The sequence below is a fragment of the Calypte anna genome, chromosome 2, assembly GCF_003957555.1.
Source record: "Calypte anna isolate BGI_N300 chromosome 2, bCalAnn1_v1.p, whole genome shotgun sequence".
NCBI lineage: Eukaryota > Metazoa > Chordata > Aves > Apodiformes > Trochilidae > Calypte > Calypte anna.
In genome coordinates, this window is record NC_044245.1 from 40,844,229 (window position 1) to 40,867,764 (window position 23,536).

Genomic DNA, 23,536 nt, shown 5'->3' on the forward strand with positions numbered 1-23,536 from the left:
AGAAAGCACAGAATACCGCCATCTCTTCCATGGGTTTTGTCATTAGTCTCCGTCTCTGTTCAGCAGTTGGCAAATTTATTCCTTGGTCTTTTTCCTGGCATTCTTGGCATTTTGCTGCCAACATGCCCCTAGACAACCTTATTGCCCTGGTACTCCTAACCAGTTTTTGCTCCAGCTGGTAACAGGGTGTGTTACTATTACAATCTCATTATTGTTCTGTTAGAAGTATTATACTCATCCCCATTCTTTTTTAATGTAAATTATTTTTCATTTTAGTCTTGAATTCCTTTCTTGTGCTCAACATTTTTGTGCATATGAGTCTGTGACAGTGATATTAAATAGTATTAAGACTTTTGGAATATTTGTATGTATCTGATTTGAAATATAAACCTTATTGTTACATGCTAACATTCTTCAACCTTCTGTTCTAAAGCTTGGTACAACATTTATAAGGGAAACATATTAAGGAGACTTTATTTCTTATTTTACTTATCCTGATTTAACATTTGTAATGACTTCAAATACATATTCTTTCCAGAGCAAAAATTGCAGACTTAATAAATCATGCGTGAATGAAGAATATTAAAAGGTCAAAAAGCCAGAAAGCTAACAGAAGAGACTGGCAGCAATTTTGCAGTGCAGAAGGAAATTTAAGCTCTTGTTTATCAAGAAATATATAATTTGAATAAAATGCAGATGAATGTGTTACAGTAGGTTGGGGGTTTTTTGTTTGGTTGTTTGGTTTGTGGTTTTTTAAAAAAAACTTTTAAATTTGTTTCAGGAATTTTTAACACATGTGTCCTGTTACTCTGAATTCCTATTGCTTGCAATTGGGCTACCTCATTATCCCAATTAGTGTTCTCTTGGATTTTAGGTGGCAGTGTAATGAGGCAGCTGAGTCCCCACTTTGCAAGGCTCTTCAGCTTGGAGCTCTGTGCCCAGAAGTTCATGTTCTTCATATTGTTATTCACAAGTGCATGGCACAAGGCCCAAAATGGTTTAAATAAAATGTCTTCAGGTGAATCCGTCTATTTTGGCAAGGTGCTTGGCTCATCATCTCACAGTGTTTAGTAGAAAATAATGATGGTTTTAGAGAACTAAGAAAAGGAAGCTGTTATGACGTAAGTAAATTTCTGCACTGCTTATGAGCCGTTCTAAGTAGATCTTAAAAAAAAAGTTTACTTTTCTTAAACTGCAATTGAGTTTTCTATGGATATTTTAGTTCTGTCAACATTTCTGAGCACAGGGCCAAATGACATTTAAAACTTGGGACAAATGCAGAAGCACAATTTGTTGTTGAAGAAATAGGAAGATACTGAGAACTTACAATGCAGTAAATTTTTTTGTGTGTGAGAAGGGAGATTTTTTTTTCTTTCTCTGAGAAGTGCAAAAACCCAGAGATGGTGGAAACATTGAAGAAAGAAGTTGGAATTAGAAGGGAAAGGGCTCGCTGCATAATACTGTGTTCTAGTGTAAGAACTTAATCACAGAATGATGGATCTTTTTTGTATCTAACCAGTAGGGCAGGGTTATGCATATTCAGATTCACTGAAGGTTCCTAGCATGGGTTTCAGACCTAGATGTCTGCCACAGCATGCTGCCTGCAGTGAGCCCCATGCACAGCCACCCTGGCTTCCCTGCCTCCCTCAGCTTTTGTGGTGTGGGATTCAGGGCTGACACAAGGTGCCCAGCACCATCTTGGCCAGATAATCCCATAGACTGTCACCCAAATCCCAGCCACTACCATCAGATCCTTGTGTCAGCTGCATTGGTTTATTGTGGGAGGGCTTTCTAGCTGTTCTTTAAATGGCATTGGACATCAGTCTTGGGAGACTGGTTCTTTCCCAGGTCAGGAATTAGGTATCAACTAATGACTCATATGGGCTGTTTTTTAGAAGGTATTTTCTGTAATGAACTTGTTAGAGAAGTTTGCACTAGAATCCAAAATGTGGTGAGGTTTGTGATGCCTCATATATTCTGTGGTCATCCCCTGGCCCCTGGCCTGGGAGCAGTGCCTTGCTGGAGCCCAAGGAGCCCCAAAGGAAACACGAACTCTGGCTATTGTGGAATGCCCAAAATTCTGTCCTGATGGTGTCACACTGTTATCTTTGGGACAGACCTTTCCTGAACTCTGTGTTCTGTAGATTCCTTTGGCCACGAGAGGGGAAGCACAGCTCAGCTCATATTTATATAGCACTGGGTAGAAGGGGATGAGGTTCCCTGTACACATCTAAAAAGGTTGTTGTGTAACATGAAGAGATGATGGAGCCATTCCTGGGGAGTTCTGCCACCCTTAGTTTTTCCATCCCAATAATGCTCGTGTCAACAATGGCAGATTTCCCACTTCATTCTTCCATTAAAAAAAAAAAAAAAAAAAAAAAAGACAAACTGAGGAAACTCTGGTTGGAAATTGAAAAATATTTTTGGTTGGACTTCCATTCTAGAAAATGGAAACACATCTGCTTCTGATCTCTGCTCACCAAATTCTCAAGTGCAGAGGAAAGAGATTATAATTATGTTTTGGGTTTTTTCCTGTGCATTATGTTCAGTTTTATGTAGTGGGCTTTTATTAATACTCAGGTTTTTGCAGGAGTGTTGATACTGTGGTATGTGTGGACTGTGCAGAAAAGCAATGCAATGAAACATGTGGCTCCAACATCTAATTTCCAAGATGCTTTTACTCTTCTACATGTAAACAAATACCCAGAGAGGAAATTTCATTTCTCAGAACTAAAAATGTTTGTTTTCACAAATATTTTGAAAATTGAGTTTAGCGCCTTTCAATCTGCATTTTTAATTTTAACCTTCAAATGGACTGACAACTCATTTTTGTAACCCAAAGAATGTAAACTTAATAAATAATAATTAAATTTATTAGTTTCCCCCCTTTTTTTTTTAACACAAAGTTCTTGTATGACAAGCAGTAACTGCTGTCATATTTTGATCTGTGTTCTGAAATATTCTCATTGGGGCATTTTGAAATGTTTTATCATCCAGATTGCCCAGATTTAGTATTCTTAAGATCTAGATTATTTTCACATTTAGTCCCAGCACATCAATAAAATATGAATGGATTTGATAATGAAGCAATAACACTAATTTACGTCAAATAATACAGGTTATTGTTTAGGGGTTTGCAAAAGTGCCAAAATACTTGATCTGTAGAAAGAATTCTTCTTCTCCCTTGCTGAGAAATAAATAATGCCACAGAAATGGTCTGTCACGGGAGCCTCCTGCCATGAAATAAATGGGAGGAGACAAAGTTGTGAAGGTTATTTTCTGCTCTGGAAAATATTTATTTGGTGACACAGCTCTTAATCCTAGTCTTCGGCTTTTTAGCCCTAAATTGTACCCTCCTGTCTGAAAGTAAGAAGCCCTAAATCCAACTACCACAGTTTAGCCCAGAGCAATAGGCTGTCCATGGATAAACAGAAAATGAGTTATGAGGGATGAGTAGTTTTATCTTCAGCATAGCAACATGTAGGGAGGAGAGGGTAAAGCGCTGAAGTTTGTGGCTCAGTGACCAAAACCCAAGGGGCAGTGAAGGCCAGAGTATTCACAATCTGCAAGCAAAGCTCTTCAATAATATTCTGTCCCCTTTTCTTGGATTGTATTTTCTTGATGTGTTTATCCTCAGGCATGGTGACCATCAGTTTCTCCTAAAGATATGTGCTCAAATTGACTTCATTGTTTGGACTTCATCATACTTCAAAACAAAACACCTTCTACCTGACCAGTCTGCTTTTGAAATTTCCCATTGGTAATGGTGGGAAGTGGAGTGATATATGGATTGACCTATTTCAATATGTCTTGGTGGAAATAGAAGATACTTCGATCAGTGAGAAGACTTTCAGGCTTCTAGTGTATGTCTCACTGCCTAATGATTGCTAAACTCTCCGTATTAAAGATCACCAGGAAGAGTAAATTATTCTTGGATTTTTTTTTTTTGTTTGATTGGTTGTAATGCAAAAAACTATAATACGAGACTTGCTTTGCAGGTGTGATCCAATAAAGGATTTCATCTTCTCACGGATGTTTTGCTTCCTATGTATTGTATGTCTGTAGGTGCTTATAAAATGCTAAAAGATGGGTAGTCATGATTTGGAAGAGATATATATTACAGCAGAGAATATTTGAGCCAAACTGTGCCTGAGCTTATGCTTTATGGAGCTCTTGTGCTTTGTGCCAGGTTCAAGGGAATTGTAAGCCCCAGGAGTATTTAGCCTACTAATTTCCACAGCTTTGTGTGTGAAACAAAGATCTCAAAGTATCTTATTGACCCATCAAATCCCAATCTTAATCTGACTGTTGAATGACTACTGTGCCTGTTGGAAGACTAAATATTTTTTTTCTTTCATAATTGTCATTTTTCACAAGTGATTTTTTTCATTGTGTGAAAAGAGAGGGTAAGCAAAACACAGTGATGCCTTTTTCTATGGATTAAAGACATTTTGAATAGAATGAAAAAAAATGTTCAGTGTATATAAGAAGCACGAGCAAGATAGCACTGTGATTGAATAACATTGTTTTTAAATAAAATAAAAATAATTATTTTTAATGAGAAAACTAATTGGATTGACATCTAATTTAGCTTTAAAATGACTTCATTTATTCAGTTTAGATGCAGGATAGCAAAGTCATTATATGCAGAAATCATTTTTATCTGCAAAAGAATGAGGAATGGCTTCTGTTGTTAAGTTAAATTTTAATATTTTCCCCATCTTTAAATAATATTGCAATCCTCAATAGCATCTTTCATCCAGTAATCACAGAGCATTATATAAGCCTTGAAGAAGCAGGGAAGATTACAGATTGGTAAACTGAGACATGAGGAATCCAAATGACTTGCTCAGGGTAGCACAGTGGTGCAGCGGCAGTACAGGGAGCGTAACCCAGCAGCTCTGACTCGCCAATCTTCTTGTATCCAGCAAATCACTTTTAAGGTCCTTGGAAGAGACTCAGTGAAATCAAAATCCTCTTGAGGTGTGTTCTGGTTTTCTCAGTTGAAAGGGCAGTGATGGAGCAGATTTTGAAGCTTACTGTCTGCCTGCGTCTTCTGAGTTTCCTTATATTTTCACATGCCCTTCCTTTATGAACAGAAAATATTGCCAAGTGGTGGGTTGCTGCTTCTGCAGAAACAGTACAGGAAGAGATGTCACCATGTGGAGAGGTTAGAAAATATGTGCACTACACATCTGCTTGTTTTCTGTTAGATATCTAGGAAAAGATCTGACCAGGTAAGGAAGTGTCCAAGAGGAGTTCTGTCTTCCAGGCCTTCATTGGCAATAATCATGTCTGGATTCTGCAACATCAGTGAATGCCCTGCTCAGGAAGGAAATGAGGACTCAAACCCCCTTGACTTCAGCCCCTTTAAAATACACGAGGCTTCTGTGTTCCAGTTTCACAGTTCAATTTGCTTCTCTGTTCCACCTGGCTATGGTGCTGCTCTTCATTGAGGAAGCCAGCCAAAGGCAGAAGAGTTGCTGTTGCTTTTATCTAATTCTTTTCATTGTATTTGCCTTACCTCTCTTTTTTCTCTTCAGCTGTGATGCTTGTCTTTTACTTGTATGAGATTTGCTACTGAGGAGCAGCTACTTAGCTCCACAATCCCATCAACAAGCTGATAAGTTGGTGGCATCCTTTCATCATTGCTATAATTGCTAGTAAGAACCCTCCAACTCTCAAAAATCACTCCTTTGTTACAGTAGGGTGTAAAGAGAGCAGTGTTTTGCCAGTGTGAGCTGTAAACTGATATTTGCACAATTTATTTGTATTTACTTTGCCTTATTTTATCTGTTCAATAAGGAGCTAAGGGAATTGTGTAGCAATTGGGCTTTAAGTGAGATGAATCTAGCAGCTGGAAAACACTCTGTTCAGAGTGAAACAGATAGTATATGTTCACAATTGCCTAGATAATGCATGTTTTAATGTAGTACTGTATGTTGTATTCATCTTTTTTAATGTAAAATATGCGCTATGATAGGAAAAAGTCAACGTATCAGTGTTAATGGGGAATTTTTCCAAGACCTTACTTTCAAGTAGATAAAAGAGTACAAATCTGGGATAGCCAAAGGTGAATACAAACAAATTGGCTAGTCCATTAACATAGCTGTCCAGCTGCATCCTCAGCTCTGAGGCCACTCCAAAACCACAAGCCCGACTGCCTCAGAAGCCTGCCAAGGAGCCAGCTGCTGCTAATAAAGCAGACTCTATGACTTGGCACCTGGGGCATGTGATTCCCATCCAAAAAGAATTGTATGTGAAAAATATTTGAAAATTGTCTAAGTAGTGTTTTGCTTTGGAAGAAAAATGCTTTAGTCTAAACTTACAACAAGTGAAAAACTACATGAGATTACAGTGGTTGCCATGGAAAGATAAATACCATTCTTGTGTAAGGATGCTGGATGTTAGAAGGAGGAGTGTTATTCATTTAGTAACCAAGAGGCCTCTGGTTCAGCATTTCTGGGTTATTGAGTAAGAAAGACCAAGATATCTCATTATTCATGCTTAGCTGTGCCCACTTGCATGGGACAATTTGTTTCAAAGAGCTCAACAGTGGGGTTTAAGTACAAGGGTGCGTTCCTGAGACTGGATAAGAATTAAGCACATTAATTTCTCATTTTTAAATAATGAAAAAGGAGAAATTTCATTCATTTTTCAAAGATGAAAACAAATCCTATTAGCCAGCCATGCTAAATTAATAAGCTGCTCGGTGTGATCTACAAACCAGTTCATTCCCCCCACACTCTCCATAGAATAATGAAGCATGAGAAGTGAAAAATGAGTTGGTTGCATTGGTTATTTGAAAAATTTACAGCAAATCCCGCTCTGAATTTCACTTCCCTTTTGAGATAAAATATGTAGATTTTACCCAACAGTTTTTTTTCCTTGGCTATGCTGGGAAAACGTTTTTCCCAGATTTCTACAGCTGGTATCAGGGTGTTCCAAGCCAGTGGTGGTCCTTGTGGCTCTTGTGGCACAGGAGTTAAGTGCTTTGCCCACAGCCAACAGAGGGTATCAGAAGAAGCCCCAAATTTCCTACCATCAGGTGCATCCTCTGGGAATGCCTCACATCATCATCTGGGATCCTATAGAAAGTGGTCTGTATCTGAGATCATACTCAGGTTGCCATTCTTTTCTTTCACCCCAGTTATTATGTGGAGATTAACGAACCAGACCCTCCGCTCATTTGGAGGCAAAATGCATACTTCTGCCATCAGTCATACACTCATCAGCTCAGGAAATAAGAATTCAAAGCTTTCTTCTGACCTGAAGCTTCTAGTCTGGCAACTGGCCAGAAGATGTCATCAGCCCCAGGAGAGGCAATTTTGCAGTCTTTCTGCATATGGTGTTCTGAGGTATTGGATATGCATGGAAATTACTGTGGGCTACAGTGGCTGAGTGAGTTTTATTAGTAAAGAGGGTTTGAAGTGTACCAATGCTTGCTGGTCTGTGATCAGCATCCTCTAAAGTGGAGTACTGCTGTCTCTCTACCCACCTTTAAAGCATCTTTGTGGATGCTGCTGTGAACCTGGGCATCTATGTGTGCCTATTCTCTGTGCAGCTCTTGCTTGAGAGACTACCTATCCCATGGTCAAATACTCTGGGTACACAGAGGACTTACTTTTTTTTGAAGCTGTGGCCTTAAAATCAGTATAAATGTAATTCATGTTTACTTCTAGGTCCCTTTCAGCTAGCTGAGAGGGATAAAATGTCATAAGCTTAAATTAGAATTAGGCCCCCAGTGCTTTCCTCTGTGTGATGATAAAGATCTTATAATAGAATGAAGATTGTTCTTTGTATTTCAAAGGTATATTTCTACTTGTTTTTTTTTTCTTCCTTATTAGGTTGATGTGAGAATAGGCCACTTACTCATTATCCCCTGCTAAGACACTTATAATTAATAATTAAAGTGCATAGCACTTTATTGCCTTACAAAAAATTCTGTCCTTGCCTTACATCATTTACATGCCACGTATGGTAAACTTGGAGGTGTCGGGTAAAGCAGTAAGAATCTAACCTGTACCTTTTCTTAATTTTTTTCTTTCTTTAATTTTACATTACCAATGCTCAAAGTGTGCAAGATTACCACAGCATATCTCCTGAGTTCTTGGTATACTGAAGCCAAACATGTACTAGATGTTACATCTATCACTACCGTGGCCTTGGAGTGCCCAGAGGTTTAAACATGCTTTCAGCCAGGATGTTTTAATATAAGTAGGTCTGTGTATTTGTTGGAAGTTAGCACTGTCTGCAGTTTTACCCAGCCATGCCATGGCCGTGATGTGAAGCTGATTTCCAGGACATGCCCAAAGCGCTGGGGGCTCAGCTGAGGTGGTTTCCATGTGCTGGTACTTGGGGCTGCTGCTTCAGCTCTCTGTTTCTGGGAATGACATTGAAGCTCGGGTGGGGATTACCCAGTGATAAAATGTGTGTGCAGAGAAATATGATCCATGTGCATTAAGTGCTTTTGGTTGTCAGCAAAAATATCTGCACAGATACCAGAGTAAGCTCATTGCCCTTTGTCTTTGACTGTAGATGAGAGCAAATGTTACTGCTTGCTAGCATGGTCACTGCATTGTTTATTAGGGTGATTTTTCCTTTTAATGTGTTCTACTTTAATCAACTTACAACCAGGCTAGATTGCAGAGGAATTCTGATGTCTTGGCACTTGATGGTATTTTCCCACTATCCTGGCTTAAATGGCAGAAACTGTTCCCAGGTTCTGGAAGGAAGGAGAAGGCAGCAGAAAGGCATCACTGCTGTAAGCCTTGTGCTTTAGGTATTTCATCAAAGCCTCTGAGCTTCATCTACTGCTGATACTTTCGTTATTTTCTTTCTTCTAAGCAAAGGGACTTGTTTAAAAGAGTTTAGAGCTACGAATTTAAAAATACCTATCTATGAAGATTTTAATTTAGTATAATTTACAAGCACTACAATATGGCCACTGAAATAAAAGGGCCAGTTGATTAGTGTGATCACAATTACAGTCCTTAAATATTTTATCTGCTGGGTTCTAAATGCAGAACAAGTGTATTAGAAGACAGTGAAGTGTCATTGCTACAGCACTGAAATTTGTATGTCTTTTGCTTTTGTTAGTCCATCATAGTTAACTTTGCATTGGCCCAACATTTACCTGCTTGCTGTAACTACATGTACTGCTAGCAGCATAGGCTGATCAGCTTTTGAAGCAGGATTTCCTTCCTCTCAATAGGTGATTAAATTTCCAGAGCACTGACTCTGGTTCCCCAGGCTGCCCATCTGGAGCTTCAGCTCATGGTATCCCCCTGCATCCCCATCTTCTCCTTTAGATCTCAGCTTTTCTGTGCAGGTCACAGCAGTGACAGAAGATGGTCTCCCTCTTCTTTCTGAGCACTTTGTGCTGTAAATACACTGATGGCCAGAGAGCCAGGGGTGGTTGCAGCACCCTAAATTCTCTGATGGCTGAGACTTGGAGGTGCTTAGGTATTTTTTACAGCATGTGTGTACATCTACTTTCATAGCATGTATTTTTCAGCGAGTTTGGAATAGTGTTGTTTTCCCTATGAGGATGCCTCCCTTTTAAAGTAATATTTCTCAGTTGTTGTGCATGGTTTGTGGTTGTTCTGAAGTGGGTAAGGTTTTGAGAGAAGGAGGTTCCAGTCTGATCATGTTTTCCAAACCTGGTTTCTTTACTATGAAAGTTGTCTGTAATGACAGTCTTTTCAGACTGCTTTGGATTTTCCCCCCCACCCTCTCAAGTTAGCCAACTCTCTGCCACCTGACTGTACATGTATTGGATGAACCTCGTGTTTAGAAAAGACTAACAAAGCTTCTGGCAACAGCTTCTGTACCTTTGGCTAGATATTCTTACTCGTGTCTCAGAGTATTCTTAAAGCAGATTGTGTTTTACTTCTTTCTTTAGTACCAGTAATTCCTGGGTGTCTGTCATTTCAGAGCTTTATTTTGTGATCTAGATAAAACAGACTCATAGTCTAGCTATTTTAAGTCCAGATTTAAAAAATAATGTAAAATAATGCTCTTCTTAGCCGTGGCTAAACCCAAAACCTCAGCCACATCTTGTGCTCTGAAAGGCATTGCTGGCTTGGGGTGGGTGCTTGTGCTGTGGGAGCGGGCAGGGAGGGCAGGACTGGAATGTCTTCAGTGCATAGCTCTGGAGTTTCCTGGGTAAAGCACATGGGTGCAGAGTGCTTCTCTTTTCCAGTTAACAGTTTTTTTGTTTTGTTTTGTTTTCCAGCAGTCCTATGCACCAGCTCCCCACCCCATGGCTCCTCCCAGCCCCAGCACAAACAGCAGCAACAACAGCAGCAACAGCAGTGGAGAGCAGTTGAGTAAAACCAACCTGTACATTCGAGGCCTTCCACCCGGCACCACTGACCAGGACCTTATCAAGCTGTGCCAGCCGTAAGTGCACTTAAAATACCCTGTGTCCTCACTTAGGAAAATGTCAAGGCTGGCCTTTCAGTTTACATTCATGTATGTCCACAAAAAAGACCTCAGAAGCCTCTTGCGCTTGAAAGTTAACCCTTATTCCTTTGGTTTGAGCAGCTAATGAATGCCTGTTGAAAACTTGGCAGTGTGTTCTGGGAGATAGAGGGGTGAGGGCCTTCTCATTGACTTTTGTTTAATTTTGTTTCTTCCATCAAAAGAAGAATTTGCATGGCAAGAAGTCCTGCCTAATGGCACGGTTTTTTTAGTTACGATGATCTGCGAATCGTGACAAAACATGGGTGTTCCCACCTCCCTCATTTATCATATCCATTGGTTTGTCACACATTGCTGGGTTAAAAGATTGAGAGGTATGAAACCCACTGAAGGTGGCCTTGTAGCCATCTAATTAATATCTGATTAACTCCAGTTTCACTGAAAAATGATGGTGTAGGAAGTAGTACCTTTTACTTCTCTGTTTTTCTTGAGAATCATGTCTGCAAATTGTGCTGATAAATACCAGTTTTATTGTGGCTTGTTCCTGTTGAAATTGGAGAGGTGGCAGAAAAGAGCTCTTTGGTCCTCATGCATCATCAAAATAACTGTTTCCTAAAGGGAAAGGGTTGGACTCGATGATCTCTGAGGTCCCTTCCAACCCAGCCGATTCTATGATTCTATGATTCTAAAATGGTGCACTCTCTTTCTTACCCCTCCTCACTCGACTGTAGTGGTTAATATGAGCAGAAATGAGAACCTGATTGGATTTCCAAAGTCTTGATTATTATTGATGATGTATAGAAGGGGAATAATCCTGTTTGAAATTCCAGCCAGAGATGGGCTGCGTGGAATTTAGGATAACACATATTTTTGTGTTGAAATAAGAACCTGAAGAGATTTGAAAAGTCAAAATCTACCCTTTTAATGATGCAGAACTGTAGTGCTTTTGCCATTAAATAATCTGTTCCAAAAGACAGCAGCTCCTCTGATATTTTTCGTCACAAATCAGCCTTTCAAATAGGGATCAAGAAATGAAATTTGATAAAGTAAGGAACAGTCTGGGTCTGCTCTACTGACATGAATCCCAGTGGCTGTTTTTTTGAAGCGTGCAAAAGGAGTAAAAATTTAGGGGGATGTTACAATTTTGTCATTCAGCCTTCCCTGATTTTGACTGAAAATGACAGAAGACTTCCCCTTGCTCTGCTTTATGTGAACATGGCTGGCTGGGACTGGAACTAGCAGTCTTACTGGAGTGGTATCTGAACTTTTAAACAATATTATGTGAGTTTGACATTCTTTCCTGTGACTTTCTCCAGCTAAAGCTGCTGCAGGTAGAACTGGCTTCCTGCTCACAGGAGTATAGCTTGCTGGTGATTTTTCATATTTCATAGAAGCTGAATTGTGAGTGTACCTGTCTGACATCTGTGCAAACTACATTCATTGACACTTCCCACTTGTGACAGTCACAGATAATCCCAGTTCAAGGGCCAGAGCTTCAGTAGGTATAAATTGACTGTAGTCTGCTGACGTTCGAAAAGCTATTTTGCTATACATCATCTGGAAGTCTCACCCTTTCCAAGTTCAGACAAATGCTTTCACAGCTGCTCAGGAATGTACAGACTATTCCTAGAGGAGCCTCTCAGCTTTGGTACTTAGTGCTGCAGTAGTGGTGTGAGGCTGTGGTATGAGCTGCATTACCAGAATCATGAAGTTCAGAGAGTGTGTCCCTACCCCTTGTCAGTGTGCATGTCAAGTATCTGAGAGCTTCCTTTCTGCACTATGACAACATTTTTAATGCACTCCACTAAACTTAATCTTGTCCATGATTAGAGGGGCTTTGTTTTGCTATCATGGAGTTCCTGTGTGAACAGATGCTCTTTAAAAAAAAAAAATGCTGACATTCATTTTGCTGATTTTCTACCCTTTGTCTGAATGGAAGTGAGGGGAAAACAGTTGTTCTATCTCATTTTTTTCCTGAATATTGAGAGGATTTATCAAATCAAAAGGAAGAAGTGTTATAGGCAAACAAACATCTGAAAATAACGTGCATTTCTCAGGGCAGCATGGAGGTTTTTTTTAAAGTAGTGCATCGCAAGTCTTTTTCTTTACCTTTGCAGATGGTTATGTAGTAGGAGTGTATAAAAGTTCAAATCCCTTCACTCTTTTCCCCCTTCCCCTGTTTCCCTCCCTGCCTTCCCAAATGCAGTGTGTATGAGCGAGATGTACGTTTGTGTTATCAGGAAAAGTTGTCTTGTGTAGAGCTCTCTCTTAGCTTATATGTCTGGGGTCTCAACATGCATTAAAGACTTCATGTGGACAGTTATTCATAAAACAGCAGAAGATGCTAGCTCTTAGGCTTCCTGCATTCCTGTATCAGCATAATTTTCTACAAGATGTGAGGTGAAAACCTGAGTCTCAAAATCCCAGTCTATATACCATATTATTATTTTGCAGTTCAGGATTTTTGGAGGGCTGCATTTAGGAAGGTATTTACCAAAGCTAGAGTATGCTCAGGACACTGGTTCCTCTAGGCTAGCTGCCACTGCCTAAAATGAACCTTTCTGAACCCATTTCCTCTGCTCTGGCATGTGATAAGGCTGACAGCAGTACAACTATCACTAGTAATGTCTGACATTTGGCAGGTTGGAGGAATAATGCTCTAAAACCTCAATATGTTGCTCTCAGAAATGCAGGAAATGCTGGACATTCTTACGTATGTTTATTATAGCCTATTGCATTTCCAGGTTTATTCCAGCAAGGAGGCCACCCTCTAAGCATTTCTCACATTTTTTATTTAATTGCATTTTGCCAGTTAGGTTATGGAAGAGAAACCCTTTAATCAGAATTGTTTGATAAAGTATTGGGCTTTATTTTGGTGATTTGTGCCTGCTTTTCTGTATTTCTGTGGTTTTGGGTGGTGTGTGTTGCACACTAAAACGAAAGAGCAGAGTGGAGGACCATTGGAGTTGGGAGTGCAGAGTCCATTACACGTGATGTCAGATGTTTCTGACAAATGTTCTGACACTATCAAACCTTTTCTCAATTTAAGAGTAACCTTCTCAAAGTAATCTGTCAAACTGTTCATATAGCTAAAGGAAAACAAGTCATCATAGGGGGTGCAGTAGCTGAGTAAATAATAATAAAAAAAATCACTACTGTGAGATTTTCTTTTTGTGTGGTTCTGATCCTCAATATTTGGTTTAACATGTGTCCAGAAAGTTGCATCAAATTCTCTTTTGCAGCAGGCAGCTCTTAGGTTGCCCTGAATCTGTTGGGACTTTATACAATGACTGTGCCATAGGTTACATCAAAAAAGAGTGAACAGGATTGTTTAGCAAGCAAGAATCTGTTTTCCTTTTGTGTATATAACTTCTTCTGGATTTTCATAACCACTGAGTAAAGGAATTTATAAACATGGACCTCGGCTTCTTCTAACCCTCCTTGAGGCTTTTAAAAAAAGAGGCTTTAATACATCTGTGATCATACTGATCACCAGAACTTATTAGTTTAAAATTCTGAATTCTAAATGATACATGAAAGTATTAGTAAATATCAAATCTTTAGCATTTATTTATCTGAAGTTTTCAGTCTCTTCTGGTGCAGTAATACACACCAGTATTTGTGTATCTTCAGAGTCAAAATATGCTTTTCATCAAAAGGAAAGATATTCAACCTCAAGATGTAAAAGTAGAGATTGCAGACAGAAAAAAATGTGCATGGTTTGTCATTGTACATGCAAAATTAAATTATTATATTTGAAATATTAATCTGTCAGTCAAATTTTCATGCAGGGTATTATATACATAGAAAAAAAATATCTTAAAGACATGCACAGATGGCTTACTTTTCTGTTGGTATAGCAGACACATCTCATTCTTGCTGACTGCATCCTAGTGGAGATAGATGGAAGGAAATCTCCCTCACAAATTAAACTTTTAAGCTTTATTACTTTGAAACATTTTTAATCTCAAAAAAAATCACTGTCTTTTTCTCCAGGTTATGATCTTTCTGTCTTCTCTTACATGTTTGCATGGAAGAAGACTTAGGCCCAAAATGTTTTAAAAGTGTAAAATAACTTTTGGAGAAAAGAAGGTGAATTTGGGAAAAGAGATATGGGGGGAGAAGAAGAAATATTTTGTAATTTTGAAAAAAAAAGTTGGCTTAAACCCCCAGACATTTGACTCAAAAATGCCTTTTTCATTGCATAATTAAGACATTGACATGTATTCAAAAGATCTGTCCATCTTGATTCAGTCATGAATTTTTCATGCCCAGTCTGTAGTCTGAAAAAAAGCTACTTCAAACTTCTGGCATCTGATAGTTTACACTTACTTGTTTGGTTTTTGTTTGCTTTTGTGGGGTTGGTTTGGTTGGTTGGTTGGTTTGTTTTTTCTTAATTAATCCTTTCTGCTTGCATATATAGTGAACTTGAAGTAATCTGTTTCCATTTGCTTTGTTCTGATTTGGATTAGTTGTCTCATCATCTTTCCTGTTTTGACTTCCTTGTAGTCTAGAGTAAAATTAAAGTACTGAATTAAAACAACAACTGCAAAAATATATAAAATATATCAACTCTTTAGAGTCTTTCTATATCTATATATATACAAAATATATATAGACTCTTGAATAAGATATGAGAGAATCTCCCAGATACTAATTATCATTAGTTTTTATCTCTAAATAGTTTCTAGGTCCATATTTTGTGCTGATTACTCAAAGTTTCGGGTTTGTTTGGGGTTTGGTTTGTTTGTTTGTATTTTTTTATTCTGAAGGTATCCTGGTTGTCTCCGTGACAAGGCATCAAGTGTGAGATTTTAGCCTCTCATTACATTCTGAATGTCCTTGGTTTTATCCCATGGAAGATCTGAATAAATATTCAGTCTGCCACTGTTTGGATTCTACTCAAGGGATAGCCCCAAGGATAATGAAACTGAGGTTATTAATTGAAAATACACACCTTACTTAACTCCTAGGCTGTTTTTGAAATTAACCATGTGCATTCCTTTTGCCCCCACAGAAAACTACTGAGTTCATCAAGGTTTCAGAGGGGTTCAAGGTGCCTTTCAGGATAGGGTCACTGGTTATTAGCTGCAACAAGGAATACATTTTCAGTTAGAGTGAGCTTCATAGCAAGTTCATGATGGCTGCTTTTGCCATCTGTTAAGGCAATAAGAGTTTGACATTCCTGCCTATTTTTATTTTCCTTTTTTTTTTTAATTTTGAAGTCCATATTATATGAGAACTGATGAAATGAAGGTGTGGAGAAAGTTTTTATTTTCTTTTACTGCTTTGAAATGTTAATTAAAAATAGTTACCGTGAACTTTAAATAAAATAAATGTTAACTAAAATAAAATTCCTATCATCAGCTCGAAACCAAAAAGACTAAAAATCTCTGGAGTAAATCCTTTTTTCTACAATGAAGTCAGACCCAAGTTGTACTCAGTCTACACTGGTATTCTTATCCTGGCCCTGGTGAAGACAAACCCCAAACTTCCTGAGACTTCCATAGCAGTAGAGTGTTAGCCTGGTTTTGTGGCAGTGGTTTTAAAAATTAATCTTTGGAATTGTAAAGGAATTTACTGAATTCTGTTACTTTGTGTATGGTAAAGCAAGGTGCACTGTGGCTTCAGTATTAATTAAAGCAGAACCATATAATCTCTCCTGTAATTAATATCAGCTGGCACTGTTATACAGTGGAGACTGAAAGGGCATGAAGGTGAGAGCACTTTTTCAGTGGGATTAGATCATATAGGAACCATGTGGCATCCTATGGAGTAGTTCCTGCTTAAATTTTAGTGGGTATTTTGGTTTGTTGTATCATTGTAATATGATAACTGTGAATGGCTTTGAAATCTGCTGAAAAGATTCTTTGTTATTCCTAGTAAAAATGGGAAAACAAAGTCTCAAGAAGGGTGTAATGCTGGGCCAAGCACAGCAAGGGTATGTCCTGCTGGATGAAATATGCTGATTCAAAGCAGTGAAGGGACTACATGAGTTTGTTCTTCTCATGTGTTCAGTGTGTATGTTCAGACCAGAGAAAAACTCGCTGATGGATTAGCTTGGAGAAATGTGTATTCTTCTTTAAAATTTTAAGGAAAAGTCTATAGTACAAGGAACTTGAGAAGGTTGGGAAAGTGAAAATAAATTAATTTCAGGTTAATACTTTTCAGTCAAAATGACTTAAATAATGAAGCAAATGTCGAAGTTAAGGATGTGCAAAGTAGACATAAAAGCAGAGGAATCTAGTGCTGTGGACATGAATTGTTAGTTCTTGCACTGAAGACATTCACAGTGCTGGTGCCTATTAATGCTGTTAGAAAGGTTGCAGAGTTGCTCTGCATCAGAAATGGTACAAGACAATTAACTTGCATTTACTATGAATGATAGCTTGGTTTCTGAAACAAGTTGATTTAAAGTTTTTCATGCAGTTATATAAATTTTACATCTTAACATCGCAGAAAAATGGGCATGGACATGCACAGGTGTTTTTATCCTTTACCTAGTAAAAAATTATTTGTATATTGATTCCCCATTAAAATAATTTCCAAATGTCTTCTATTGTTAAAAACAAACATTAACGTTGTCCCAGTAGGCAACAAAATGATCCTCTTCTTACCTAGCCTCTTTCATCAGAGAAAACAAAACTCTAGGTCAGCAAATGCCCACAGTTCTACAGAGAGCTCCATCTGGGATGTGAGCATTCTCATTGTCAGGAAGAAAGGCAGAAAAACAATCAGTGGAAAGTAATAAATGAACACCTGCATTCTTCTCTGTTTTGAATGTGCCCGTCTTTTCACTCGAGTGTGACAGAGTGTCAGTGAGACCTTCTCATCTCCTTTCATGTTGGATGAACCTGATTTAATAGAAAATAGGGGAGGAGACAGTGTTCTCAGACACTGCTGCTGAAAACATTTTTTTCTGATGAATTTTATTTAAAGTCCTTTGGGAAAAACAAACCAAAGCAAACAACAAACCCCCAAGACAACAAAACAGAGGGCTCATCACACTAATACTGAGTCTACTGTGTAGTGGTGTGAAGGGCATGATTATATCAGCCACTTGTTTTGCTTACTGTGCAGAAGGGTGCTGAGATAAAAAGAGGGCAAACACAGTTGATGAGCTGCTTCTGACCTGTTCTGAGTTGTGTGCATTTCCAGTCTTTCCTTGTTTTCCTTCTCCTCTTCTCCTGCGTATTTTCTGTGCATCCAGTCAACCGTGGCATCACCATCCACCCGTGAGACTATCATCCCCATATTGATGTAAGCATTTAAGAGTCTGAAAATGCTCAGAGCCAAAGACTGTCCAAAAGACAGACAGGCTCTGCGCCGTGCATGTCTGTCAGAGAAATGGCTGATTTTTGTAACGTGGGTATTGCTCTGTGGAAGGGTCTTCATGACCATGGGACTCTTGAAAGCCTGAATTTTCCTGCCCTTCAAGGCCTTCTGTAAGACTCTAATTCTCAGTTTCTTCTTTTCAGCAAGGAAGCTAGTTGATGGGCTGAAGGTTTGACAAAGTTTCCTTCACTACTGTGCTTTAAGTGGGTTTTCTAAATGAGCCTAGTGCCAATGAAAGGTCTGGTTACATTTGCTTCTTCTGTTTTGAAGCCTATCCACTTCTTTTTGATCTCTCTGCATTTTTTGTGTTTGTGCTCCTAAATTCTGTTCAGTGGGTCTTTCTGAGCTGTTGTCATTTGAGAATTGATGAGGGCAGTGGGAGAGCAGAACTGCTGGCTGCATTGCATGCACAGAGAGTGAAGAAGAAGTAGGAAGTTCTGTGATTGGGATGTGGTTTATACTCCATAGGAGCCACTGACTTTTGGGAGAGGATGGAGACATGCTGTTCATCTTCTGACATTTGTGGAGCAGAAATGTTTCTGTAACCTTTCTCTAGCAGGTATGAGGCAGACAAAGTTCTGATCCATTTGAGAAATACATTGTCCTAAAGCTTTGCTGGAAGGAAACAATACCATCTCTGCTTAATAACCACCACCGCTACCACCCTCCCTGCCCCCTAACAGGAATAACCTGGGCTCTGCTTCCAGATAATGGCAAGAACCTTAGTGCATGCCTGCAATTTCTATAGAAGGGGAAGTGGCAAGCCAACTTTGATGGCAAAGCTATTGAATATTATCAGCATGAAAACAAAAATGTCATTGTGTTCAGCTGCTAGATTTTCCCATACTGTTCCAAACAAGCATCGACAAGAGCTCTGTGCTGTGCAGAATGCAATGTCCTTCATTCCAAGTATTTGGTAACTTCCTGGAATTATTTGTGTGACAAATGTTGCTGCTAAATTCATGTTTAAAAGTGAAAAGTCTTGATTTTTTTTAAAAAGACGTTTGATAGAGAAGGAATTTCTCAGAATTTTTGCAACTACATCAGAGATGTCATGCCCGCCTGGTTAAAAAACAGAGACAGGAAAGATGGAATGTTTTTAGCCTAATATTTAAAAGTCATTGATCTGACAGAGATTTCAGAAGGATTTCCTCTTTCTTCAGGAATGTATTTTCTGTGTCCCACATCATGAGCTCTAGGGAAAGTGAAGACCATTGGATTTTGGTTCTCTTGGAAAGTACTTAGCTGCAGGACAACCCCAAATAAAATCATGAAGGTAACAGCAGTGTGAAAATGTAGGTCCTGTTCTGAAATGAACTCTCTGCAAATAGACACCCAGCCACATATAAGCTTCATGGAAGCACAGCAGTCTGTTCAAATAGCAGTTATTGCAGGATCACATCCATGTTATTGTTTCAGTGTAATACAGGTAATAAGTGCAGCATTTATGGCTATTACTGCCTGGTGATCACATACCTAAAAAAAAAAAAAAAGAAACCAGGCATGCTTTCCTTATTTCAGATTCCCAGTTCAGCATTTCTATATACTCCTGGGTTTATAATCCAATTATGAAACTTCAATTATTTTTTGTAATTCACTGATTCAAGAAGAACATTAACTTTTTAGCTTCTTTATAGTGGGGAACTAGCAATTAAAAGGGATAAAACAATTCACAGATTCATAGAATTTAGGATCCAGAAAAGACCAGCATATGCTCTGCTATTATTTTCTGGTCGATTTGTGTCCTTAAATTTCCCTCATTTTCTTCTTTACCAAATACAGCAATTTATTTTTATTTGAAGAATATGTTCAAGAAAATCCCCCACTCTGGATCTGAAGATAGGTTTGCTGTTTGCTTTCATATCACTGTTGCCTGTTAACTGCAGTTCTTGGTCAGAATTTGTGACTCATTTCCAAATCAATTTTCTGGTGGTGATTTTTGCCTATTGTTTCTTGGTGTAATCAGATTAAGAAACTTTCAGATGCTCTCCTTGTCCTTGTCTCCTCCTCCCAGATCTATGTGCACGCTATAATTGAGTAACTTTTAAGACTTTTTTTCTTTAATAATCAAAATGGAGCTGTTTAAGTCTCTGATACAGACGTTTCTGGATGATTTTATCAAGAACGACAGTGGTCATTTAAATTTTTTTTAAAACTAAGTATATGGTATTAGAAATTACTCCCCTTTCATGTTTATGGAGTTTTTTTTATTATACATAGTTATATAGCCATATCTGTGTGAATATGTCCTTAAGCAGATCATAGAATCATAGAATTGGCTGGGTTGGAAGGGACCTCAGAGATCATCGAGTCCAACCCTTTTACCACCGTTGCGGTTGCTAGACCATGGCACTGAGTGCCATATCCAGTCTCTTTTTAAATAGCTCCAGGGGTGGAGAATCCACTACTTCCCTGGGCAGCCCATTCCAATGCCTGATCACCCTCTCCGTAAAGAAATTCTTTCTAATATCTAACCTAAATTTCCCCTGACACAACTTAAGACTGTGCCCTCTTGTCTTGCTGAGAGTTGCCTGGGAAAAGAGACCAACCCCCCCCTGGCTACACCCTCCTTTCAGGGAGTTGTAGAGAGTGATGAGGTCTCCCCTGAGCCTCCTCTTCTTCAGGCTGAACAGCCACAGCTCCCTCAGCCTCTCCTCATAGGATCTGTGCTCGAGTCCCATCACCAGCCTGGTTGCCCTCCTTTGGACAGATGAAATGTATCACTGGAACATCTCTATTCTAATATAGCTGGAGAAACACTATTCAAAAGCTGCTGTGGTGTCCCAGCAGTAGCATAAGGAGGTGCAACATGCTCTCTGTGGATATCACAATATACCGGTACTGGCACTATGTCAGAAGTAGAAGTTTCTCTCTCCACCTCTGAGGTTTTGATTACTTTTAATTATAAATGTGACTGTCCATCCTCAGCTTTGAGTAACAAAAGCCCATAGAATGAGAAAACTGTAGCACCTTTGAAGCTTTATTTTAAAATGTAAGGAATTTGCATCTAGGCCATACCTAACTTAGGTTTGTGGGACTTAATTTCTCTTCTCTTTAATATTTCTCGTACTTTCTGCTTTACGTAAATCAACATCAATTCAGGTTCTTAAATTAAATGGAATATGGCTGCAAAGTTTTTAATTACTCCACAATAGTTTAGCACAACTATTTAGATATCAAGTTTAATAGGTGACTTATGAGCTGCTTAGCAAATAAATTCATATAACTCATGTAGAAACAACCAGATAAAGAAGCTGGATTCATACTTAGGGCGGATTCTTGACTGTCAGAATAAAATGACCACAAAGCAGTTCTTTTAAGATGGAAAGGAAAACCCATCGCTATAATGGAATGAAATGGAATATGACCACATCATCAGCAGGGTTTAAATCAAAGCCAGGGCAGTATATTCATGCCATGGTTTTCCTCGTTGCCTAACATAAGAATTGGACTGAAGGCCTGACTAGTTGGTGGTCTTATGGATGTTAGAGACAGGCTATGGTGGCACAACTATTAAATACTATTCAGTACTTTTAGGACTTCTAGTTCTTTTATCTCTATTTTCAGCAACTGCTAAGGAAAACCTGGCTTTGTTGTAGCATGGATTTGCAGTTGTTAGTCCTTGTTAGGTTCTTGTGTTTGTCTCTTGGTCCTTACTAAATTTTAGATGCAAAGAAACAAGAATTCCTCTTAATCACAAGACCACACGGCTTGTCCCTGCTGTGTCTCTGCTATGCTGTTCCCATTGTATGTTGGGGACACTGGGCTGCTGCTAGGTGAGTGCTAGCAGCTGAATCTCTCTCTGGTGCTGGGTAAGTCTAGCTCTGCCAGCAAGCATGAGTGGCATTTTTCTGTGAGGAAGAGGTGGGTCAGAATGGAAGAAGAGTTACTAGAGTACATTTCAGCTCCTTGGATGATGTTATCTGTCAGTACAGTTTAGTGATCAGTGAGCCAACTATGTGGAACAGACTTAAATTCCTTGTCCTGCCTCATTCTTTTTTCCATTCTGGTTGCCCCCCTCCCCCCTTTCTTCTCCCCTCCTCATTTTCTTCCCTAATACAGTCCTCCTCCAAAGAGGAATATTTCTGCACAGTAGTCAGGTCCATCATTTCCTTAGTTAGGTGTTGGTTAGCCATGCAAATGTATTGATATGGAAGCTTGTGTTACGTTTCCCTTTGGAGCCTGCCCTAGAATTGTTACAAGTCATGTACACGTGGCATTTTAATTTTACTGCAAAGACTTCTGGATAGATTTTTAAGGGCCCTTGCTACTAGTTAGTAGCTGTCACCAGTGTGAGAGACACAGTCTCAGTGGAGAATTTAGCAGCCCTCTGCTGCACCTGGAGTGAAAATGTCGACAAGTGAATACATCTCTATCTTTTCAGACTGCCAAGTCACGGCAGCACTCTGTAGGACTTGGGATGTTGAGTCTGTGAGAGAGATCTCAGCACTCCCAGCAGATTCCTGGGGCTGGGCACTTTTTTTCAGCCAGGGGACCTGCTGCAGCAAGCCGTCTGGTGGGGATATCGAGGCGAGTTTGACATGCTGAGGGCCCACAGGATACAGGCTGTGTGCCAGCAGTGAAGTGCTCATCACCTTCTAACAAGGTAGCCCTCCAGTCCTGCTATCAGGAGGTCTGCAGCTGGTCTGCTTAATGGTATTTAGTAACAGTATGTACAGTAAAGCATGCTCTCCTATTACACAGAAATCCACTAATGCAGGCATCAAGAGCGGCGGGTAATTCAATCACAAATTATATTAACATAACATTAAAGAGCTGTGTAGACTAGCAAAAGACAGGAAATTATGGAGTTCAGGCCTGAAACTTTATCCTTAACTCACCCATATTGTGCTGAGGTACTTGGAAATTTCCATAGAATGTGTGATTTTATGGAACCTACAGAGGGGGAGATTGTTCTGTTTGTCTGTAGAGGATTTCCTTAGCTAACATCAGCCAGAATTAGTGAGAATTATATAAAGAAATCCTGGCACAATATCCGGAGCATAGCTTGACAATGTGAGCTGTAAATATAAATTTCTTGGTTTGAGCATTTTACTTGCCCCAGTATTTCTGAAGTGCTGCATCAGGCATTAGTTTGAGGTGACTTTTTTCAGACCAAGTTGCAGTTCAGTAGCTAAGCCCCTCTCTCAGTTTCATAGCTAATTTTTAGGGTTGGTTTTCTTCATGTTCAACATTTGCTAAAAAGTTTTTGTTTTGTTTTTAACTTATCTTTTGTTACACTTTTCCTATTTATTTGAGATAAAATCACTGGAACTCAACTAAGTTCTGCTAAACAAAAAAATAGCTCTCTACCCATCTTAAGGTATTCTTTCTCATTTTTGATCCTGCTGAAACTAGTAATGCAACTCAGTAATCAATATTAACTTCATCACATAAATCCTTAATTGTAAATTGAAGAAAAGATGTTAACTACCCCATCTTTTTCCTTGTGGCTTCCAGTCCTTTATTGTATTTCCCTGTACCTGCAGGGACAACGGGAAGTTCTTGCAAGGACACCGTGTCAGGAAGGAGGCAGGGACCCAATTTATGGTCTCTCCACAAAATATTTATAGAGAAGGCTTAAGCTGTTTTGTGAGTACAATTGATTTTTTAACCTGTTGGCATCACTGCCACCAAGAACTAAGGGGAGAATTGTCTGTCACTCTAAGGAGGGGACTTTACTACAATCAAAGATGAGATTGCACATCTCTCGGAGATGGTGAACCCAACAGGTACATTGCTTGTTAGGCAGCTAAAACAGCAAAAGGTGCAGCAC

General features: G+C 39.1%; 1 protein-coding gene across 2 annotated transcripts in view; it reads left to right on the top strand.

The window, feature by feature from the left end:
• Positions 1-23,536, top strand: part of RBMS3 (RNA binding motif single stranded interacting protein 3) — a 706,020-nt gene that overhangs the window by 351,458 nt on the left and 331,026 nt on the right. For both annotated transcript variants that reach the window (XM_030445801.1, XM_008504366.2), the window contains one exon: positions 10,238-10,404. In XM_030445801.1, the coding sequence (XP_030301661.1) occupies positions 10,238-10,404 (167 nt within the window). The remainder of the gene's footprint in view (positions 1-10,237; positions 10,405-23,536) is intronic.